General features: G+C 40.2%; 1 protein-coding gene across 2 annotated transcripts in view; it reads left to right on the top strand.

The window, feature by feature from the left end:
• The window catches only part of ATG7 (autophagy related 7), a 71980-nt gene that overhangs the window by 25405 nt on the left and 21817 nt on the right, over positions 1 to 24758 (top strand). For both annotated transcript variants that reach the window (XM_066195064.1, XM_066195065.1), the window contains one exon: positions 3831 to 3953. In XM_066195064.1, the coding sequence (XP_066051161.1) occupies positions 3831 to 3953 (123 nt within the window). The remainder of the gene's footprint in view (positions 1 to 3830; positions 3954 to 24758) is intronic.

Raw genomic sequence — 24758 nt, 5'->3', positions numbered from 1 at the left:
CTTCTGTGGTTGCTGCTACAAGAAAAAAAAAAAGTTCTTTATTGTGCTTTAGGTTTTTAAGATCCTGTGTGTATGGTCAGACTTATTAATTAATTTTAATTAATAGTTTAATTAATAATTTGATATTTAATTATTAATGCCAAGCCTGAATTTGGCACTGTGGCACCATGGAAGGTCTCTGCCACACGGGGGGAAAATAAATGTTTAAGTCTTTCCACAGCAATAAATTTGGTCACGGTAATGTGTGCCAGTACCAAAAAAATCTAAAAATAATGTACCTGCAACTCCTGGATCTGCAACCTTATTACTATTTAATAAGGTCTATATATTTAATAAGTAAAATTAAATATCTATATAAATAGTATTTAATAAGTATTAATGTTTTATTAATATTAATACTTCGCAAGGCACTGATGAGAGACTTCCTGGCGTTGTCCACGCTGATGACGACACGATGGGCTCTTGGATTTCGGGGGAGCTGTTCCAGGTGCTCCGTCCAAGGCACTGCAGGACCTGGGGGGTGTCAGGGGGGCTCTGGGTGGGCTCAGGAATTCCTGGCCGGGGCTGGGCAAGCTCTGCCCAGGGCTCCTCATGCTCAGCACCCTCTGGGTTCCTGCACAGACTGAGGGAGCAGCACCTGGGAATTCTCACCCGGTTGTGTTTTATCTTCTTTTTGCCGGGGGGGGATTAAATGCCCCAGACGGTGTTTCTTGTTTGGACTCGGATGTTTATTAATTCTTATCTATGTCACAGTCTCACAAACTGTGAGTTCTGCAGCACTTCCAGCTAACAAAGTAAAAATGGAGCCTCATCTCTCTCTCTACAAGGCCTTTTAAGGATAAACTGCCCAATTAAGAGATGACACCTAAATTATTTTTACTTTTAACTCAATAACCAACCACCCGGAGCCCACAATGTGGATTTTTCTACCCAATTATAAAATCCCACCCCGACCCATGAAGAAGAAGGTGAAAAGGAAGGACTGGCCTCTGCCCTAAGTCCTCCATCTTGCCTTATATATATATTATTATATTCTAAACCCTTAAACTCTAAGTTTTTCCCCCTGTGCTATCACACACTTGTATTCAAACCCCACACCCACAATCCCAGCGCTGTCACTCAATTTTGGAACCTTTTCCACGGCCTCAGGTCAATGCAGCGTTTGCCTGGGGGTCAGTGCCTGTCAGCACAGAAAGGCTGAAATCCTCAGTGCCCGGGGTTCCAGCATCACTCCAGGCTCAAATCCCAGTTTTTGGGAGTGAGGATCGACGCAGAGGTTGCTGAATAACAGACGCAGCCAGGTTGAAGGGCTGCTTGATGGACGAGCCGTGTACAGAAAGGTTACACTCAATTCCCTGCTCTGCTCACAATATTTGCATAGCCCAAGGTGGTTTACATCTTTTACTGAGTTTGACCCCTGGGAAGAGACCAAAATATCTCTCTCTTGTTGTCCCTGCGTTTCTCTGAGGTGCTGTAATAATTTAAATGTATAGGGACTAAAATAATGCCACAGTGCCTTCTCCTCATGGACTTTTTTCAAGTGAGAAATACAAATGAAGGCATATTTTGATAAAGAGCTGTAGTGAAGATGTTTGAGTAGTGACTTAATCGATACTTTTAAGCAGTAAGTCATAAGAAGTGTACTGCTGCTTCGTTTTTTCAGCTCTTCCACTAAAGCAGGCTGCAAAAACAGGATGATAAACTACATCGAATAAAATCATACATGGGTAACTGCCCTTTAAACAATAAACTGCGACCCAATTTTGCTTTTCAGGGCCATGCACTGCTCCCAGACAATTTAAAATAAGGCTGAGGTTTGCTGTGTGCAGGCTGGGGATGGTTTCAGTGGGCCATGAGCCCTGATCTGTGCTGCAGCACCAAAAATCTGGGTTGTGGTTTCCCCAAAAAATCTTGGAAAACCCTGCCAGGGTCAGGAATTCCCACAGGCAGGGCTGTGAGCAACTCCAGGGTTAGAAATGGGTGTCTGTGCAGTGCTCCCCAAAGAGCCAGGTGCAAGGGACTGCTCCTCTTGGGTGATTTTATGAGAATTTTGAAACCCAGAATTCTCATTAAATGTGTAAATCCACAGTGCAATCCCATCATATTTAGTGGATAATATTGAGAGGTTGCATCTCAAACGAAATGCTGAAGTTGTTCAGTTCTCTGGATTGCATTGTGAACACTCCAAATAGCTCATTTATCTCGGGAATAAAAAACCCGAGAGAAATACAAAGAAATGCTCCCAGTAATTTTCTTTTAATCCCTTTTTCTTTTTGAATTCATGATTACGTTTATCAGCCATTGTGCACACACACCAAACCCCTATGGCAGAATAAATCTTTAAAGTACGAAGAACAATTTCTGTAGATTCAGAACGAGAATCTACAGAAGTGCTGGGTTTGTTTATTTTAGAAGAACAAATGTGGTCAAGAAGGTGCCGGGTGTTTGATTCTCACCTATATCTGTCTTCCTTTCCATAGCTGTGTTTCAGTTGTTTCTCTTTGGGTTTTTTGAAACCTAATTATGCGTTAGATAGTTTTGCATGAAGAGCTGAGTGAGGATCCCGGTCTATTTTTATCAGCAAACTTCGAATCCAGTCAGCTAAATAGAAATGGGATTTTTAATGAGCTTGAGTTCCTGTAGGACTCTGTGTGAAGGCTCACAGGATGTGTTTTGCTGAAGAATGTTGTTGGGCTGGGCAAGTTCCCACAGTTCTATCAATGAAATGGGTCTTTGAGACCATTAGGAATTGTTCAACTAGGAAGGAGTAAGATAATATTGAGAGTAATTTGTGATTTGACGAATTCTGATAGGAGTATTTCTCTTCTTGTGAAAATCCTGCCTCTTCTGGGTCCGGGTGATCCTTCTCCTGTCGCACATTCTGCTCCTTTCTAATTAAATTTGTGTGGCTTTGGGGTCCCTGCATGAATCCTGCTCTGCTCCTTAAAGTTCTGTAGGAGAAGTTGTTTCTGTAGGAAAAGCTCTGCAGGAAAAGTTGTTTGGAATGCATCAAGCTCAGCTGCTTCGTCTGTGAGAGCAGGGTATGAAATGATCAGAGCATGGAAAAAAAAATAAAGAGAGCAGTGGATACTGGGATTGCTCAGGCAATTCCTTCCATTTTCTCACTGCCTGCTGTCACAAAAGGTGTGGAATTGTGTTCATGTTTGATATTTATCTTCTCTTCCCTCCATCTGCATCTCACTGGGTTGAAATGAGCCTGACAAATCCTTCCCTAAAGCTGAAGTTACAAAAATAAAGAAATAAAGTTCTTCATGTTCAGGGCTCCAGAGGAACATAAACTAAAACCTCACAGTTCTCATAGGAGCCTGTAAGATTGTCCAAGTAAAAGATAAACTGGGCAAATTAAAGCAGAAAAAGAGAGCAAGATACAAGAGGCTCAGAACCATGACTCTCTGGGGACTGGGAGGATGTTGGGCTTGGCCACCTACTCGGGGAATTTTTCCAAGCTGTCCCAGCATGGTTCTTTCCCTGAGCTGATCCACTGGAACAGGCTTCTACTGTGTTTTGTGGCACTCAAAAATGCTCCTTTCATGGCTTTGCAGCCAAGTTTTCCTTCTTGCCCTTGTCATCTGTCTTGTTATAAGCTTTAAAAAGTGTTTAAAGCAGGAAATTCTAAACCCCACTTCTCTCCCCTCTTGCTTCCACCTTTCCTCACTGGTGAAATTGAGTTGGGGAAAATGATTGTTCTGTTCTCTGTCATTTTCTGAGTGTACAGAAAGATTCTGCTTTTATTTTGTGAGCCAGATATGAAAATGAATCAGATTATGGGTATTATATTTGAAATATTTTTCTGTTTGTTGATTTGGCAGGTCCTTGAGCAGTATGAACGAGAAGGGTTTAATTTCCTAGCCAAAGTTTTTAATTCTTCACATTCCTTCTTGGAAGACTTGACAGGTCTGACTTTATTACACCAGGAGACCCAGGCTGCTGAGGTAAGTAAATAAAATTGGGTTGTTAATTAATCATGGGGTCAAATGATAGAATTAAGCAGCGGTGTTTGATTTCCAGAATGATTGACACAAAGATTTAGACATCCTCTTAAATTAATTGTAATTTTCTGTGTCTGAGTCTTTAAATGTTACTTTCAGAGGAAACAGGTAGGTTATGTGGTGTAAAGAAATCAATTGCAATTTTAGGTCAATTAAAATATAATTCTGCTGCTTGATGGATCATGATACGAGAGAAACAATGCTGTTTACTTGCCCAGTGACCAAAAAATGGAATTTGGGCAGAAACTGGGGTGTGTTTGATCTCCTGGGCAGCAGCACTGGTGCTAACTCAATATTATTGAGTTTGAGACTGTTCCATAAAAGGTGGAACAGGTATTTCCTAATATTGCATTTAACAGTGATTTGTATTCCTTCCTGGAAAGGGCTCCACAGCATTTCTGAATACAGTTTTGGGTGGATAATGATGACTTGGCTCTCTGTTTCACATTTTTAACCTTTGAAAAATAAGTGTAGCAGATGCTGGACACATGAACTGTAAAATAGCTGATGCATTCTGAAATCAGAATGGTCATACCTAGAAAAAAATTTAAAAGTATATATATATTTATATATATATAAAAACATATATAAGTATATGAAATATAAATAAATATGATATACAATAATATAATATCATTGTATAAATATATATTATATATAGTAATATAATGATTATATATAAAAATATAAATATATATATATATATATATATGAGAGAGATCCAAGAAGGGAAAACCAGCACCCTTTAACACGTGCCACTCACTAACAGCAAGAATAATTAAAAGCTGATTGCCAGGCCTGACTTTCAGTGGCTAGGCTGCTAATGTGAAATGTAAAAACAATTCAAATGAGTAATGTATTACTTTGCAGGTATTGATCCATAAATCCCTTTTGCAGCTTCAGAATAGGTGTGTTAATGAAGTTTTAGATATTCTGTACAAAATCTAGAGTCCGGTGTGAGTTTACTGCAGCTTCCTGAAGATCAAAGTTTTGCTGAAAACCCGGAATTGGTGACTTTTCAAAGATCCTGGGGTGCTTCAGTGAGGTTTCTGCAGGGAAATCACCGCTCAGAGGTGTAAAATCTGACACACAAAGGATTTGCAGAGCTGATGCTTTCAAATCAGGCACACTGCCATAAAGCCAGGAAGCTTGCTTGATTCTCCCCTGTAGGATTGCTGCATTTTGGGGGAAAATTCATCTTTTTTAGCAGTCGACCAGTTGAAGAGTCTTGGTGAATCTATGCTCATGAATGGCAAGGGCTGACAGGCAGATTATTGGTAGATTCTGGAGCACTCTTGCTTTGGATTAAAAATCAGTTCTTTGTTAGGTTCTGCCACTGTTGGCTCTGAAAAACAAAGAGGTTGTTTTGTGCTCCTCCACAACTCTCTCAGTTCGTCGTCTGGGACAATTCTGATTTTGTTTAGGTGCACAAGAGAGTGCCTTTAATATCTTTTCTGCAGAATTACTCTCACTTATCTCAAGCTCATTTTTATTTCAAACTCCTTTTTCTCACTCTGCAGCTGGGGAGGGTGAGGTCTGCAAAATGATATTTTTTGGGTTTCTTCGGCTGCTTTGGAGCTGCTCCTGGCACAATGGATTCCCTAAAATAGAGCCATTAGATTTGCTGATATTTATTATTAGATTTGCTCCTTTAATTTGAGATATTCTCGTTACACTCCAAAGGCTGCAGCAAAGGCAGTGAGAGGTTTCATCAGGTGTGCATGGCCTGGTTTGGCATGGGAATATTTCATTTTTCTGGCCAGAAGTCATCTGTTTTTCACCACTCAGACTCTTCAGAGAGATTTTGTGGATTATTGGTGCGTTTGGAGACCATAAAAATGGCTTCTGGTAACTGCAGATTTTCCTTTCCTCCTGTCTAGTAAAATCTACCCAGTGCTAGTCCAGAACTATAAAGAAAATAGACTTGTAAAGTTAGATGTCATCCAACCTTGTATTTACCCAGTAACATCATAATTGGGTTGTAATTCCATGTATAAATCCCTGGAATTTCACTAATAAACCTGCATCTGATAGGGGAACTACTCAATCTTGTGCTTCTTTTAAAAGGTTCGCTGGTAAAATGTGAATTCACCCAGAGCATTTCACTGAACATTTTGCCAAGAGCGTTTTGTTGTGGTCAGAAAAATTGTCCTACTGCTCTTATGTTTCAATTTTTTATTAATATTTTTTATTTTTAATTCACCTAAATGCTTAGCTGCTTTCATGATGTGTGTGTGTGTAAGAGTGCTTTAATGAGAAATATTTTACTAAGTTTTGAGTTTGCCTAAAAGAGAGTCTGGAGAAGCTGTGCATGTTCTGTAGGAGTGACTGTTAAACACAACAGTTTTGGAGAGCCTGAATTTCCATGAAAACTCCTCTCACATTATTAGCCCTGATTTAAGAAGCACAATTTGCAGTAAGATATGGGAGACTTTTCACTGAGTGAAAACCTTTTTTTTTTTTTACTTGCGCTGTTCAATTCCAATTCGAGGGCTGTGCTGTCAACCAAAATATTTCAATACAGATTTAGTGTGGTTTAAAGTTGATACAAATTGCAGGGTTTTTAGTCAATAGAACACCTATTTCTTCAACATGAGCTGCATCAGGAAATCAGAAATGTGACTTCCTTAGCATGACAATTAATAAATAATAACACCAGCAAGCTTTCCTATCCCATCTTGAACCCACAGTACACTTCAGGCATCTGCTCCTGCTACATCTGGCTTTAATTTAGGAACATTTGGGGCTTTTTTCTTTTTCCCCAGTTGGATGTTTCTGTGCAGCCTGTGATGACACTGCTGGCTGGGAGGGCCAATAGAAGTTGTGGGAAACTCCCATGTCAGCACTCAGGCTCTGTTTCCACTGGATCCAGTTCATCTGGATCAGGAGCTGATGGAAGCTCTGAATTTCTGCTTTCCACATCACTTCGGTTCCTTTCTGCAAACCTCAACTTTTAAACTTGACCCTTGCTCGCCCTGCACTCGAGTTTAATGGCTGGGCTTAAAATAGAGACAGCCTGAGCATCCTTAGGTTGTTAATCAGGGGCTGGAGGTGTGGAATTGGAGGCAGAAAAGGGAATAATTTCACTGAGTTTCCAGGTCAGAGCTTGGCTGGGCTGCCCAGGACTGTTTTATATCAATGCATCCCTGAACCCAACTGGTTTGCTCTCCACATGCTCCAGATGAACCCTGCAAAGGCTGTTGGGGTGTAAAGTTGCTTTTCCTCTAAAATTCCTAATTCAGTCTAAAGTTTTCTCATGCTAAGTCACGGCTTTGCTGATATGCTCAACTCATTTCTCTCTGTAATTGTCTGTAATTCTCATTTCTCACTGTAATAAGGCACAAGTGTAAATACACTTTTCTTCCTTTGGATTTCAAGTAATTCCTGAATTACTTGGATGCTTGACTGCACTTCCTGCTTTCATCAGGATGAAAGGAGATTATAAAATACACACAGCAGAAATAAAATTGTCACTTGGTTTTCTGATTAGGAAACAAGATGGGGTAGAAGTTGCAATCTAAGAGGGTCATAAAGAGCTTTGGAAAAAAGAGTCAAATCTGGAGCGGAGTTGCTCTTTTTGAACGTGAATTTAAAGGTCAGGTGTTGGTGCCAGCAGGTCATGATGTCTGTGTTATTTTACTCCAGCAATGTTGGATTTCACATTTCTGTCTCTCACAAAAAGCGTGGTGTCTGTAGTTTCTTGTAGTCAGCGAATGAGGCCTGTTTGGTATTTCCAAAATGCCTTTTCTGCGCTGGTTTACTGTATCCCAAACAATCCTTATTAATGAAAAAAAAAAAAAAAAAAAAAGAAAAAGAATTCATGCTGGTAAAATACTCGGAAAAAACAGAGACAATCCCATTTTATCATTCCTGCATTTATCTGAGCTTTGTGCCTGACCATTTTTCAGTCATTTCTTGAGGAAAAAGGCTTAGCTGTAGAACAGGCAGCTGGTATTAAAAAGGAACTTTGTGCTTGTCCTAATTTGGAAGAAAATTCAGAATTTCCAGTGTGCTTTGCTATTAAAAATATCCTGCTTGTTTGTGATTCTGCATTATATTATGCAGTGTATTTGATGCTGGAACAATAACATATGAATAGCCAAAAAAACCCCAAAAAAACCCCCAAACAAAACCTCAAACAAAACAGAAAAACCCAGCTACAACAATATTGTAACAGTAATTTCTGTAACTTGACAATTTCTCTCTGTTAGCCAAGTATTATTCAGAATTTCATTTTATTTGGTGTTATGAAAACTTCCTAAAGAAATCATTACCGATGGGGAGCCCAAAATTAATATTTGAGACTTTTGTGTGACTGTGAGCTTTTTTTGGTTTTCCTTCATGTTTTTAATCTGGTGCATTTCTGGAGAAATTCATTTGGACAGATTCAGGCCTGCCCTGGAATTTCTTTCTTAAGAGATCAAGAGATTAATTTGTTTTCTTTCAGGAGGTGGGTTGGTTTTTTTTTCTTTTGGAGTTTTCTCATGATGTCAATCAGTGTCATCATTTTTCTTCATTCATCAAGCAATGTTTCCTATCTCTTTGAATAGTGGTAATCATTTTTTTTGCTGCTGCTTTTGGAAGGGTTTAGAAATCCCTGTAAAGTGATGCCTCTGTTTACTACCAAAACGTGAGCTCCTGGCCTTTCCCCCGATACCTTCCCTGATAATTTCAATTATTGTCATTAATTATATTCAAATGATCTTCCTGGGGCTTACGTCAGCGAGTGATGTGCACAAATACTCCTGTTCCATGAAAAATCTGAATAAATGTGAGTTTGTCCCTCCAGGGCAGGGAGGGGCTTGTGCAGACATTTCTTTTTGTGGAGGGAAGGGCAATTGGTTGGTATCCAGTTATCATTTTTGTTTGAAATGTCAAATATATGGGGAAAAAAAAACCCCACTGGAAGAAATTGAATAATGGCATTTGGGTTAGCAACAGGTTTGGTTGGTTTCTTTTATTTTTTTCATGTATTTCACTGAATTGCTGCCTTAGTGCCAAAACGCTGATGGAGTTTAAATCTCTAAGTAAAATTTCCCAGTCAGTCTCCTGTAAGTATAAAATGGAAAGTTCTGATAGGAATAAATTTATTATCTCACCACTTTTTATGTCAGGAGAAGAGGCTTTGCAAGAAAACCCTGGACAAAACCTGCAGCAGCATTAATGTGCCCTCTGTGTTCTTCATGAAGCTGCTGCAGCCCGGAGTTCCTGCCTGGTTTTGCTCTTTGTGAGCAGTATTGATCACTGGAGGTGATTCTCTCTCCAAACTTTCCTCTTTCAACAGGAACTCCACCTCCAGGCCAATTGCCAAGGTGCTGTTCTGCTGTTCTTTATGACTCATTTAATTGCCCTCGTTAGATCAGCACCTAAACAAGGAGTATTTGAGCTGATGAAGTCATGTTTTGATTTGTGCCGTGGTAGTAAATGAAGTTAAATTGTACTTTATTGAAGATTTTAGAGTAATTTGAGCTCATGACGAACACAGCACCCCACAATTTTGAGGGGAGCTGCTAGACTGAAGCTGTAAAATCTTTGTTTTGGGGAAGCAATTCTCTTCTGGAAGGAGTTTCAAACTCTGTTGACTCTTCCTTTGAAGGAAAAATCTCCAGTAAAGGAGAAATTATATAATTCAGGGATTAAATCTCTTCCATTCCAGTATACTTTGTCCCAAAGAAGAATGAATAGACTGTTCAGGATGCATTCTGTTATTCTCATGTGTAGAATAAGAAATCACACAGCGCAGACAAACTGATGAACTTTTAAAATTCTAATTAAGACCATAAATTCTGCAATGTGCATCTCGGTCCAGGAGTATATGAACCCTTGTAGATCATTCAAAATAAAAAGAAAAAAAGAGAGAAAAGTTTGCTGCTGGCCAAATCAGTGCCAGATTTCAATAAACACCAACTGTTGTAGCCTCACGCAGAGGTGCTGTGAATGCCTTGGGGCAGGGCTGCCTCAGCACCCCCTCAAGTGTTAATTAAGTTACTTCATTAGCGATCAATGTGCTCTGCTCATCTTGGAGCCTGTGAAACGTTGCCCGCCAGAAAATTTTCATTGCCTCCTCCTGAAAATGGAGATTTCCTCTGGAAACATCTCCCGGACTTCGCTGAGGGCATTTCTGTCAGGGTGAGCCCATGCAGGTAATTATCACATCCCCAAAGGCCTTGGTGCTTTGTCATTGCCACCATCTGATTCACGCCACAGAAGCTTTCTGCACCAGCAGCAGTGGCTTCTTTGCGGCTTTGGAATCGATTTTCCTGTGAATATAGGTGGAGCTAGGAAATGGTAATAAATGGAGCTGACTGAAATGTGAAGAGCTGCTGGAAAATCCTGGGGGTGAACCCCCAGCCCCTCTTTAAGGCCAGTAGTTGCTAATTCACAGAGGAAATGAAGCACCACAGATTTTAAGAACAGAACATCAATTTTAAGACGTGCTCCTGTGTGGAAATCTCATATGGAAAACTGTTCAGGAACAACTTCTCAGCTGAAATTTTCACCGTGTCACAGGGTTTCTTCCTCTGTGAAGGACGGAGTGAATTTACCAGCGTGAGCATTTGAAGATTTGGATCCATGTTGCTGCGGAGTTTGGTTGACACTAATTTATAAAACTCAGTTATTTTGGTTGACATTGATTTATAAAACAGGCAGATTTGAGAGCTTTTAAAATACTTACTAACCGAGCTCTTATTGGCCTGAGCTCTCTTTCTGTTTGAATATTTCCTGGTGTTTGCACTTTAATGAACATCTCTGCAAAGTGCTGGTGTTTCCCTCACTCTACTTGAGGTTCTCCTGAAGTTTCCTTTTTTCCAACACTTTTTTGGAACACATTAAAACTTGGCTTCCGGCTGAAATCTGCCATGCAGCACAGTTGTTTTTATGGAATTGGCTGGAGTCCTGGAGAAACCACCCGATATCTTAGGAGTGATAAAAATTAATGACCAATTCTTGTTGTTAAAAGCCAGCTTTGATTCCAAAATGAGCCACTTTGTGCCTGAGAAGACAAGGATTGGTTCTCTCTTATCTCTTCAGTGATAATTTTTGCTTAGCAATGATTTCTTGTAGTTGATTTAAGGTCAAATTAGTTGGAAAGTTAAATCCTGTACATTGTAAATTCAAGTTATGCCTGTCCTCATGAAGAGACATCCAAAAAGTCTTTATTACGTTGTTCTACATGTAATAAAAAATTAGCCAAGAGAAAAGTGTCTCACTTTAAAAACAACAAAAAAAAAGTTTCAGGGTGAGTTTCTGTTCCCTTGGTCTCTCAGCCTTTAAAAACCCCACTCTGGGTATTAAATAATGTGCTTCAAATTAGTGATGAGTTACTGCATTTTGTAGCGTTGAGTCCGGGACACCAAAGCTTTTCCTACATGTGATCTTTCACAAAGCAAAAGGTGCTCGTGAGTTACTGAGTTTGTTGTTGTTTTCGTATACAGGAAAACTTTTTGTTATCCTACAGGTGTGATGATGATTTTTAGTCATTTAATTGTTACACAGCAACCTTAGAATAATGCAGTTTTACTGGATAAACAAATGCAGTTAATGGATAAATACTGCAGTTTTACTGGAGAAATAGGTGGAAAGTAGAAAATGCTGCACCTGGAAGTGTAACAGCAGAACTTTTTAAAAGTCAGGCTGAGCTGCAAGCCCTGGTAGGAAGGAAATTCATGGCTGAAATGTGGTTAGGATCAGCTCCCTGAGCTGAGTTGAAGTCCGCGTGTCGCAGCTGTGCCGCCATCTCTGTGCAGGAAGGTGCATGTGCAGGTGTCTGATTACTGAAGTGTAAAATATTGCAAAATGGCCATGTAAGGGCACAGCACTCTGTAAGACAAGAGGTGAATTGACTCTATTCCAGTTAAAACACTAAAGTGAACAGACTAAAACTGCTCTAGTTGGAATGGCCTTAAAGCTGGGAGATCATGGAAATAAATTTGGAGAAAAACTCTGCGTGTGCAAGTACATCAGGACTTTGTCATCTGAAAATAAGGGTTCTGCTGAAGAACCTGTTACACACAAGATAAATTCCGGTAATTGTAAAGTGACAATTTCAAGCCCACCGGGCAATGAATTTAATCCCCGGCAAGTCAAGTGTGAAATCCAATGGGTCGATCAACAAATACAAAAAACTCCGTGCTTAGGAAATAGATACAAACTGTGATTTAGGTGGAGATAACTGCTTAGGGGCTTATTTGTTTTTGGGGAACTCAAGAAAGTCACAGAAATGGAAGAAGGGAGGCACAAGTAAACCTGTAAAGAATTAAGCAACCACTTTCCAGCCTCTCAAGGGGATAGGGGGTTAAGAGATACAGTTTTAAAAGTCTTTATGTTGTTGAAAAGTTTATTTGTCTAGTGTCTGCTGAGACAGCGTGCCAACAACAGCAAACCCAGTGCAAGTCAGAAAGAGAAAACTCCTACTGGAAGAGAATATGAAGGCATAACAAAGCTATTTAGAAATATTGCAGTGCAGCAGCTGGTTTTGCTAATGCTTCTTGGTTATGTAAAAAAAAAAATAAATCATCTGAGTCCTAATTCCCTTTGTCTTCTCCCTCTGAGTAGCTGCAGTGTGTGAATCTTGCTGGCCCATGACTCATTCTCCCCACTAATGCCATTTCTTTGAATGGCCCTTGTAAAAACATGCATTTTGTGCTAGTTGTCTTAGCTGGCAGTCGAGGAGGGTTTGTTTTTTTCTCCCTGGGTGAGTGATTTATGTGTGCTAATCTCTGGATCTGCCTTTGCCACACATGGTGCCTTGTGAAAACATTGCTGGTGCTGTACCTGGGGTTGCTGTGCTCACCTTTCTGCAAGAGTAACTCGAGCACTAAAACTCATTTAATCTCTTCCTCCACGGGCAAGAGTCTCACATCTAATAAATTCTGATACCTTGGGCTTCTTGTCAGGGACAGGCAATCATGAAATGAGGCTGGATTTTAATTCTCACTAGATCTGAAAAGGGTAACAGGCAAAGAAGATGCAAATGCAAAATAAGATGTTATTTCCAGTCTCTAAAAGAAACTTCTTTGGATTTGGGACTTCTGCTTTCTGGATTTAATCTATGTTTTAGTATTCGGATCGACTTGTTGAATGCATTTAATAGATAATTTCATATTATTTAATTTGTGGATTTATGGCTGCAGATGATGTTTGGCTTGCTCAACAAAATAAAATCTTGATTATAGCCAAACATGTTGATAAAGTTCAAGGAGCTGACTGTGACTTTTCTTTATACATGGTGGAAATTAGAGATGGTTATGGGAGATTTGGGGAAAGGAAGTGTTGCTGTTAAATATCAGTTAAGTTAAGTTGAGGCATGAAGGTCACAAAGTTTTCTGCTAAGTGAGATTAAATTCAGGCAAGGTTGGTGAGTGGTAGCATCCCTTCAAGTAACAGCTGCTGGAGGATGCTGGAGGACTTTTCAGGACAATGCTAGGAAAAAGTCAGAGTGTGTGGAAAATTGCTAGGATTTAAGCTCACTTAGGAAATAGAGGAATGCTGCTTTCACTGAGAAATTTCTAAATTGAAGAATAAATGTTTTGATCATTGTGCCCTTTGCATTCGAAGGCGAATGATACTCCCAGTTCCAGTATCAAGTCTGCAGTCCTTCCCTCTGGTGAGATTTTTGTTTTATTCTTCTGTTTAAGAGCTAAGAAAAAGAACTTGTGGCCGAGAAAACTGCCTATAGAACAGCCTGGCTGTTTAGAATTGTTGTTTTAATGGGAAGGGATGAGGTAACAGAGCCCAGCAATAACCAGCAAGCTGCAATCTTTGATTCCAGCAGCAACAACTCCACAGGCCTGATCTTTATTGGCCTTTTTTTTTTAATTTGGGAGGAAGGGGAGGCTCTGATTATCATGTCTGCTTCAGGAAGAGTATCAAGAGTTCTCTAATTTCATATTTAAATCTGGGATCTGATTAATACTCGAGGCATGCGGAGAGCTATAACATGAAGGCTGTTGTTACTATAGTGAGATGCTATTACAGACATCACAAGACTTGTTATACAAGGAAACATGATTACTTTGGATTAAAGGAGTTGCCAAAGGCCTGAAGGATTTATTGGTGCTGCTGCTTTGAGTTATATATAACTTCATTATTTTGTTGAAAACATTGAGCTCTAGAATTAATGAAGCACAGTAAATGCTGCCGAAATGAATCAGCAGGTTTGACAGCTCTGAACTGACACCGAGCCACTGATGAATTTTATGGGAGCATTCTTTAGCTCTCCGGATTGCTGGATAATGTACAGAAAGGAGCAAACCCAGCTTTTGCACGGAGAAACGAGGCTTAATGAGTGCAGCGAGGTGCAGCAGAGTTGATGTGATCGAGATCATATTTCTGAAATGACGGGTAATTCCTCAGCTCGTGGGGGAGGAAATGGCCTGAGCTGCTGGGGATGGGCTGGATCTCTGGGATAAAACATCCTGGGAGCAGCGTGAGTGACAGCAATGGTCATGTGGGTGTGAGCAAGGCAAGAGGAAGGGGTGAACCGTGGCTTTAGAAACAAAGGACTGAAATTGGCTTTTTTTTTTCCTGCTAAACTTAGTCACAGGTAGTGTATTTCGAGGGGAAATGCAGATGGGAAGCAGCTCTGTGGTGTGCTGGGCTGCTGCAAGGTCTCTTTTGTCTGTGAATCAGGAGTTCAGCGCATCTCCCATCCATTGGATCATTTCATTAATCTCAGCTGGATAAAACTGGCAGCCTTTTGACATTGCTTCTCTCACCCAGCTCAGGGAGTGCTGTGACATCCAGAAACGCTTTCTAGACAGCTGCATTCCATTCCTTTCTGTGAAGGAACAGTACTGCAGAGATGTTTCCAAAGGATTATTGCTTGAACAGATGATTAATTGCGAATTATTTATTGCTCTCTTAAAATTAGCTCAGCAGTCATCGTTTGCTCTTGATAGCACGGTGCAGAATTAGTGCTGTGGGAATTAATGGGAGGCTGAATGAGCAATGAGCCATAATCGATGATGAAAGGTTTGTTAAGTTTTGAAGTAAGTCTTACAACATTAATTCCTTACAAGCAGTGCTCTAAAGAGAAAATATGTGATGGCAGAAATCGTTCTTGAGCTCCCTTTGACTCTCCCCTCTGTAATGTGACTCAGGAATTTAGTTATGTAAAAATATGACTAAGTCCCTTTTGCCTTTGAGATAGAGCCCTGGGTGAAATCCAGTACGAGATTGGATTTCAGTAAATTGGATAACTTATCTCCCAGTCTTTTTAACTTTGAATTTGGAGCAAAACTACATCAAAAGCTGGAATAGCTTCCTCATCTAACTATTCCATGGCCGAGTGGGTTTTTTTTTTCCTCTTCAGATAGTGTCTGATTACTAAATTAAGCTCTCAGCATCAATAAATCACTTCCCTGCAGAGTAAAACCTGTAATTTCTCATACCTGTTGTCTTTTGCACCTTTTGAAGTCTCTCTCTGGGGGCTGTGGAGCAGACAGTACAGAGGAATCCAGGTGCACGTTGCAGTTTTGGGGGCGGGGGGGTTGACAAGCTGGACACATTCCAGAGGATTTGCCGGAGCTGGGTGAACTCTGGGAGCCCCTTGGGCTTTACACAGTGAGGAGCCAAGTGAAGAAGCACATGGGGGGTTTGACAGGAGCCTCACACACACACAGTGTGATCCGTGTGCGGCTCAGCAGAGCGCTCCCATTGCCGGGAAACAGGTGGGGAAGCACAGGGGCTCATTCCTCGTCCTGCAGGAGCACAGCCTGGAAACCAAACCAGCCCATCCTGGTGCTGGGGTGTGTTTCTCACCATTTGGGGGGTAAATCAGAGTCTGCAGAGCCACGTGTGGGGAAAGGGTGCCCTGCTCTGAAGTGTCGGCTTGCAGAGCCCGTTGTCCAAGTGGCACTGGGCTGTTTTCATTTAAAACTTCTCATTCTGTGCTGTGAGGGCCATCACAGAATCAAAACCTTCAGATGCAAAGATCTGTTTGTTCTGGATGGCAGAGAGTTGGAGGGAAGAATGGAAATAATCTCTTGCCCAGATTATAAATTAGTGGCAATTAAGAAAATCCTGTTAGTCCACAAAACCCAACAGCTGGGATTTCTCCAGCCCTGCAGGCCCTCAGCTCATTTTTCTCTCTGTATCCCACCCAAAGGTATTTTTAAAGCTGAATGGAGGCAGCTCTCATTCTTTACTGTGCTTATATTGACATGGTCACAGATGTTATTGCTGTGCAAACCACTGGCATTATTTTTGCTCTGAAGTACTTTCCTGGTTTCCCTTTTGCTGTGACAATTTTGTCATTGTTGCTGGGAGCTGGAACTATTCCATTCATGGGCCACAAATGTTTTGTGTTAAGCATTCAAAACCTCCCATCCTCCTATTGTGCTTTTCCAGTTTACTAAAAAGTGCTCCAGCCCCATCCAATAGGGGTCGGTTTAAACATTCCTCCATTCCTGTTATTTTTAACATTTTCTCAGTTTTGCTTTAGTTCTCCAAGATGTGTCATTGCTGGGAATTTAGTGAGGAAATTCTCCTTTCTCACTCACTCCCTTCAATCCCATCTCTTGTTTCCTTTGGATTCCCTGCTCCCAACTCCTGCTCTCACGTCCTCTCTGCTCCATAATTTCTCTGTTTGGTTCACACCTGCCTGCTTTGGCTTTGATTTTGCGTTGCCTTTGCGTGCTCTGGGTGTTGGATTTTAAATAAAAATGTTCATCTTTTCATCTTTCCTGATTTGCAGACTGACTTCAAGTTATTTCGTGGTAAACTCTCAGAATCGACACTTGTTGTAACACTTGCTGTTATTTTTGTATTCTTTTGTTCTAATGGGAGCTGTAAGCTGATACAGGAGTGCTTCTAAACAATCTTCTTTTCAATAAGAGACTTTATTTTTTATCAGAAAGTTACAAAAATGCTGTTCATTACTGGCCCTTTCTTGCACTTTTCCTGAGCCTTGTCATGTTAAAAAAAAAAACAGAAAAACCCACCATAATTTTTCTTCAGTCTTTCTGTTCTTTCACAATCCTCTGGTTGAGTAATGCAGCATTTATTCAATTTATGCTTGCAGACACTTCCATTTTAAACAGCTACTGGACAAAGGAATTGCATCAGTAATACTGTGGTGCTGTTCACCGATTTATACTTAATTTTTATACTGAATGTTTTTTAATTTGCATTTAAATATTTAAATTTGTTCTGTACAAAGAGTGGACTTTAGGTTAGGAGTAATCCTGTGGTGCTGTTAGCCAATTTAGACCTAATTTTTATACTTTTGTTGTTGTTGTTGTTTGCATTTAAATATTTAAATTTGTTCTGTACAAAGAGTGGCCTTTAGGTTAGGATCAGGTGCTGTGTTTTCTTCTGTTTGTTCCTTTAGTGAGAGCTCACTGCCTTGCCCAGCGTTTATTCTGCTCTCCCTACAAAGTCAATTTCATATTCTGGTTGATTTTCTTGTACAAACACGCACCTTCCAATATTTGCATCCCCGTTGAGCAATAAGAAATTGTCAGTACCTGTTTTTCCTGCCTTTTGAGCATCAGGTGTAATTTTGCAGGCGTTTTTTGGGAAATATTCCTTCAGCCCATTGCCCCTCGTCAGCAGCCTCCCTCAGCCCTCTGTGCCTGGGGAATTATTCTAATCTTGGCTCTTGCCAAGGCCTGTTACCTCCACATTTGACAATTAAGCATCAAAAGTTACACTTCAAACCCTAATATTTATATATTTTTTTAAAAAGCTTTTTTTTTAATCCTGTTTTTTCCTCTTATCTTCTTCATGCCTGAGACTTAATTTCTTGGAAATTTAAGGCTGTCCACGGGATACTGATGGCTTCAGATACCTTTTTTTTAAAAAAATATTCTGTTCCTTTGTCAGAATTAGATGCGTGCCCTGATTCAGACAAGAGTGAGTCCATCTCTTTCTGCCCCTGGTTTTTCTGTCAGGATTTTTTTCTTTCTGGACTTTCCACTGGAAGGTTTTGCTGTGCTTTCCCCCCAATTCCATGGAAAGAGTGGAGCACCAGGAGGAGCTGGGCTGAATTTCTGGTATTGCAGCTTTTGGGTTTTGTGTGTTTTCATTACAATCCCCAGAGCGTGTTGTCATCACCAGCAATTCCCAGATTTGTTTTCACCCCCTCACACAAACGAAAAGGAGGAGAAGCTCCTTCTATTCCCATTTTTTGTCCAACTCAGGTCTCTCCATGGCTTTTTATTGAGCAGAAGAGCCAAGGAAGTGAAAATCTGAGAGAAGTTTGTCATCCTTGTTCTCAAAATCCAGCACGTTTACGGTCGAATTTTTATCCCTGGCAATTGAATATCTCTTCAGTGAAAAATTCTGGGAGTTCTTGGAATTACAAACATCCCAGGCCACGAGCCAAGCTCTCCCTGGCTGGGCAGTGACAAAAGCTGCCAGTGGATCTGAGTTCCATGTGGTGTTTTTTTTTCTACTGTTCTGAGATCATCCAAACTTACTGCAACAGGGATTCAGGATTGGATTTTAATCGGAGTTAAAATGGGAATTCTCACTTATGGAGCAGCCATCACATCGCAGCTGAAGTTGTTCCTCTGCAAATTTTCAATGAAGTTTTCTCCCAGTATAGTCGTAATTTTAGCAGGATGTTCTAATCCGGAATGAAAATCAGATGTTCTTCGTGGAACTGGGGAACTCCAGACAATGGGTATTGTGTTTAGGTTACAAGGCTTGTGGTCTTCCTTTTTTTAAATTTTATTCTCATTGTTTACATTGCAGGCAAGTCTTTGTTCGTTTTAAAGAATAAAGCTATTCATTTAAAAGCACTATTTTTTTTTTTTTTAAGTTTGCATCCCAAAATATTTCTCTTGAGCTGTATAAAAAATGGGATTTTCTGGAAATTTATTGCCCTCATGAATGGACTCCCGGTGAGCGAGGAATTTTTATCACTCCCTTAAAAAAACAATTGCAGGCATTCCACAAATAAACAATACATTGATTGGGGGGGGGAGGGGCATTTTAATGGCTATTTTATAATGATTTGTTCTCCGGTGTTTATTTCAGTATGGCAGGTTGTAATTTTAAACTTAGTTATCCTGAGAATTCCCTTGACCAGAGCTTTGGAGCAGGAGCCAATTCCCAAGTGCAGACACGGGTCTGACTGATGTTTTTCCCTGATTTCCATGAGTCCTGGAGGAAGAGCTGGAATAGTTCAGGCCGGCTGCTCTCAGCTTCTTTTTGTGTCTTGTTTGGGCAATTTTGATCTCCTCTCCTCAATTAGATTTTCTTCCCGTGTCGTTCATTAATAAATTTCACGTGTGATTTTCCTTTTGTTTGATTTTTCTCCTTTCCAGGGCTGTTTTTGCTGAATTTGACCAAGTCCCAGCTCCATTGGAGTTGGTTTTTCCTGTGTGTAAACCCTTGTGAGTGACAGTTCTGATTTTCCTGGCACAAGAATACAGTGACTGTTAAATACAGCATTTTTTTGGATAGGCCGAATTTCCATGAAAACTCCCCCCACATTATTAGCACCAAGTGTGTTTGCCCAGATTTAAGGAACACAATTGGCAGTAAGATATGGGAGACTTTTCACTGAGGGAAAATCTTTGGTTTTTTCTTGCACTGTTCAATTCCTGTTCCAGGGCTGTGCTGTTGAGTGTCCGCAGCAGCACAAGCCCTGACCATTGCACAAGAGAAAAACGGTTTGAAGAATTGGGAGAAGGGGGACTGAGCAATCCTGGATTGCTCCTTGTTCCAGAGGGAACAGCGGTTCCATCACTGCTGTTGCTTTTGGACAGGATTTACTTTTTACTTCTCGATCTGCAAATAATCCAGGAGATGCTGTTACCACTGGCAGCGCAGTTTGAGATTCAGCTCACGCTCCGTTGCTGCAGGAGTTTTTGCTGATTTTCAGTCGTGTCAATAATATTTTGTTCACCCTGAGAGAGCTCAGAGCGAAAATGATAACATTTAGAAAATTAAAGATGTTGTGCAGCCAGGATGCGCCTGGGGTTTCAGATGTTGGGGTCTTAATTCCCTTTTTGTCAACCCTCTGTGTGTGTCACTTATGTTCTCGGCAAGTTTTTCCTCGACTCCTTTAATCCGTGCGGTAGAAATGTTGCTGTTTTTTACAGGAAAAACCAGATTATCTGGCAGCTTTTGTGCTTGCAGCAGCCCTTGGTGTGTGTTTGGGAGCTGGGAGACCTAAAGTTCCTTCTGTGTGTGTGCACATAAATAACACAAAATACAAATACGGACAGCAGTGACAGCAGTGATCCGATTTTGTCAGTCTTTCCTCACTCGAAGGAGCCTGGCACCCTTTCAAAGGTTGCTGCTGTCAGAAAATCATGAAACAGAAAAAAACACGAATCAAAGATGCCGTCAGTGATCTCCTTCCAGCTCTGCAGGAGCAGCAAGTCACTGTGGCAGAGCCCAGAACACTTCTGAACTCTGCAGAGCATCAGAAAGCAGAGCTGCCAGGGCTGCTCTGACCCTCAGGGGGCTCAGGGAGGGAGCAGGATGCTGTGGAGCAACATCATTATTCCCTGGGATTTACCCACCCTCAGCAGAGTTCCTGAGTTCCTGGTTTCTGAATTTTTCTGTCTGAATCAGTATTTCTGACTGTGACAAAGTGATTTATGCCACAGTTCAGCAAGCAGCTCAAAGGAATGGATGGAAACATCAGAGCAAGAAGGAGGAGGTGTCCAGCGTGGGCTCTTGCTGGGTGTTTTTGGAAGGTGAAACGAAGCTGGGTTTGTACAAGTTCAAACTTGGCAGGACTCTTATGATTTCTAATTAATTGATGAATTTTACAGGGGTTTTATTTCATCAGCAGAAAAACACTGTGCAAAAGACAAATGTTTTTACTGTAGAGGAGCTGAGCAATCAACTTCTTTGTGTACCTCCCCGCGCTGGGGTTTCTCCAAATCCCCCAGCAGCAGGAAGGGAGTCATTGGAAAGCAGAGCCCCGTGCTGCTTTATTGCTCTACTAAAAATCAGTATTTGTGCTTTTTAAAGAACAATTAGAGGGATTCGGGTTTAGTCAGCTGTATCTTAAAGCTGCAGATCTGATATAGTTCGTCATTTATTTGGCAGATTCCTTGAAAATGTTATTTTTTAACTGTGCAAGCAGCTCCCCGAACGAATGCCTGCAAAGAGATTTCTTGCTGCTTTCTTTTATGATAGGAAAGCTGATGGGTGAGTGAGTTATCACAGAGAAAGCAACATCTCCTGAGCAGTGCTGAGGAATGCTGAGACTTCCGAAAAATTAAAGCAGAGGGGAGCAAACTTGGGTGAAACTTGAGTGTGATTTATTAATGAATTAAGGACCTTTTCAAATTTCAGTTGCAGCAGCTTCAGTTTTACTCAGCTGTATCTTAAAGCTGAAAACCTGAAATAATTCGTCGTTTGTTTGGCGAACTTCTTGAAAATTTCTATTTAGCTGTCCAAACAGTTCTGCCTGCAGAGATCTCTTGCTGCTTTATGATAGAAAAGCTAATGGGTGAGCGAATTATCACAGACACAGCAACATATTCACATTTTATTTCCCTCTGAGTTCTTCCCAAGACAACTTGAACGTGCGGCCTGTGTTCGCAATAATTAGCCGTGGTTTACTGGGGGAATTTTGGGGACTTTCATGTTGCACCAGCTTTTGATCAAAATTTCCCTGCACTGCCTCGTCTAATTCTGGCCATCTGGATTAAAAGGCTCCCTTAATCTTAAATACAGATTGTAACTCTTTTCTTTTGGAGTGTGGAGCCATAAAATTCGGGCAGCTCTCCAGCTTTCTTCATTAAAGCTCTCTTTATTATGGTTTGTCGGCCATTAAATGATTGTTATGCACAATGGGCACTTGATGATAATTTGCTGGAGCTGGGAATCGGTTACAGCAGCAATCCAGTTCTGTAATTAAAAGAAAAGCATGTTTATACCTGCCAGCATCTCCTGAGAGCTGCTGAGGGTGAGGAGAAAACAGACTTGAAAGGCAACAATTTCTGCTAATAAGACCTTGAAGGGCTCTGATCTGCCAGTGGTCTGTGCTGTACTGTGGAAATGTGATTCGTTTTTTCTGTAATAACTGGGTTTGAACCAAAATCTGTGGTTTGTGACAGGGATAAAAGGGCAGTTTGATTTGCCATAAATCTCCTCAGATCTCTGATTTTTGTTTCAGGTTAGACGGAAATGGGAATTTCTTGCAGAAAAGGAGCAGTCAGGGATCCTCGAATCCTTTCCGAGTTTCGTTTCTGCTCTTGTGGGTTTTTTTGTCAGGGAGCTCAGTCTCACTCTTACTAGGTTTTTTTCAACTGGAAAGTTTTTTAAATTGTGAGAAAATTGCTAGCTTTAAAATAATTTTAAGAGGGAGTTTTCCATGGGTGTTTGTGGCATTTACTTTTCTATTTTGGCTGTCGGGAAGTTGAAAGAAATAAATGCAAGTTTGTCCAAGCTGCACAGTCCAGCTGTTATGGACAAGTGTGGCATAGCTGATGGTGTAATTCAACCTGATTTTAGCAGTATTTTAGGGATAATCTAAAGTAGATACATGATAAGTTAATAAATATTCGAAAATATTTCTTTATGACATTGAAGTTATGTAGCAGCTTTGTAAAACTCTTTTCCCTGAACTTGTGTCTCCTGAAATTCCATCTTTGAGACACCTTCTCGTGAATCTGGAAAACCTTCCTGGGAGCTGAACTTGGGCACATTTGGTGAGATGAAGCTGCTAAATGAAATAATTTCATTTTCAATTTTACAAAAGCATCTCTTTGGCTGAAAACAATTCTCTGCCCCGGCTGAGAACTCGAGAGATGCAAACGCCAAGTGTGCAACAAATTCCTGTCTTGATATTAAGTGTTGGTCTGCAGGAATTGTGCATGCAGGAGGTCAGAAATTTGCTTTTTAACATCTCTCAAACTGGAGCTATCAAATTAATAATTAAAACATTTCTAATGGACTAAAATAGATGATAATGTGAGTTGTGGGCTAAGAAAGATGGTGCAAAAATGAAGGAAGGCTGCGGGATTGATGTGTCCTGCCCCACACTTCTAATCAGAATTCTAACAACAACAATTCTAATCAATCAAAGAAATTCCAATCAGAGTTGTTGATGATTTAATTGGGAGTTTTCGTTCTTGTGAGGAACGAAGAGTGGAATGAAACCAGGACTTCATAATTCTGCCTTTCCTCAGCATGGGAACCCTGACCTTCTGGTGGACACACAGTTAGAGATGTCCAGATCTTCTGAGGAAAATCTTCATCCCTTGGAAATTCAGAGTTACCTGAAAAATCCTTTCTTTTGTCTTTTTATGAAGGGATTTTTGTTGTTGTTGTTTGGTTTTTTTAATACCTTTGTTGATTTTGGAAAAAGTAGAAGACTTTTCTTGTGGATCTAATCTCCTCCATGGCAAGCCCTTGCAGGGCCTTTGCCAAGAGTTTCTTTCACATGTGTTCAGTTCAGTTTTCTTTTCACGTATGTGAAATAACATCTTGGCAAGTGGTAAACAAAATAGATGCAGCGAAGAGAAGAGAGACCTATGCTTTTTATTGAAGTGCAAAGATATATTTTATGAAATAATCCTTTCATTGAAGTGAGTAATTAAAGCTCAAATAAATGAGATCTCATCAGAGATTGCACGGTAATTATGTAACTTTTGAGAAAAAAGAGTTGATGGTAATGAAGTCTTTTCACTTGACTGGGTTTTTCTTGGAAAAGTGCAGGATCATGTGATGCTGTAGCGCAGTGTGTGAGAGTAGTGTGCTGCTACACAATCCAAACATCCCCGAGTGATTTCCAGAGCCCAGATGTTTATCAGTGTGCTCCTCTGGAAGGGAGCAGGAAGGGGCTTGGTTCGGGTTTCTGAGTGCTGTCATTCCAGATTTGTCCAGGGGACTGGGTGCTTGTGCATGGCCCACAGGGAATTTCTGGCTGAGGAAAGAAAATTGTTCCTGTGGCTCCCTGGGAATTGTGAGAAAAATGATCCTGAGCTATTCCTGGTTCAGGGGGAAAAAAAAAATATATATACACACAAATAAATAAATAAATTTATATTAAATACATGGTTGATGTATTAGATATTTTCTCTGATCTTTATATTTATTAGATATTATATGTTTCATTTATAAAAATATATCTTATATCATACATATTATACATATTATATATTATTTCTATTATGTATTATATATTGTATATTATATATTTTATTATATATTTATATGTGTGTATATATACACATATAAATATATTACATATCATTGATATATACATATTATACACAGCTGGCATCTCCTGAGAGCTGCTGAGGGTGAGGAGAAGACAAGAGTCGAAAGGCAACAATTTCTACTAATAAGAATATTCTCCTCCTGTAGTGGAAGCAAACTGAATCAAATCAGTGTCCCCAGAGCATTTCTCTGACCCCCAGAGATATTCTGAGGTGATTTATCTTATAATTGGCTCCGTTTATCACAGCGTGGTGCTAAAAACCACCAAATTTCTGGGTTTGATCCCTGTGTGGGCCGTTCACTCCAGGGTTGGATTTATGTTATTACAACTAAAAATGCACTTAAGATATTTTAATCACATACCTACTTGTCTGCTTTCACAGAATAACGAAGATTAATTAAGTTGATTTAAATACCTAATCCTACCAGCTAACACGATAATTTCAGGGGGAAAAAAACTAGAAAGCAAGCGAAACCTAATTTAAAATGAAAAACAAAATGTCAAAACAAAATCAAATGTTGATCTTTATTTCCAAACCGAAAACTAATGGCATTGAAATTGCTTATTGTGAGTTGGGGATGCATTCTCTTGCCATTTCTTTCCATAAT

The sequence above is a fragment of the Chamaea fasciata genome, unplaced genomic scaffold (genome assembly GCF_029207755.1).
Source record: "Chamaea fasciata isolate MVZ Bird 193981 ecotype frontalis unplaced genomic scaffold, bChaFas1.0.hap1 SCAF_13, whole genome shotgun sequence".
Taxonomy (NCBI): domain Eukaryota; kingdom Metazoa; phylum Chordata; class Aves; order Passeriformes; family Sylviidae; genus Chamaea; species Chamaea fasciata.
Note: the sequence above shows the minus strand (reverse complement) of the source record. Positions and strands in the feature narration are given on the sequence as shown.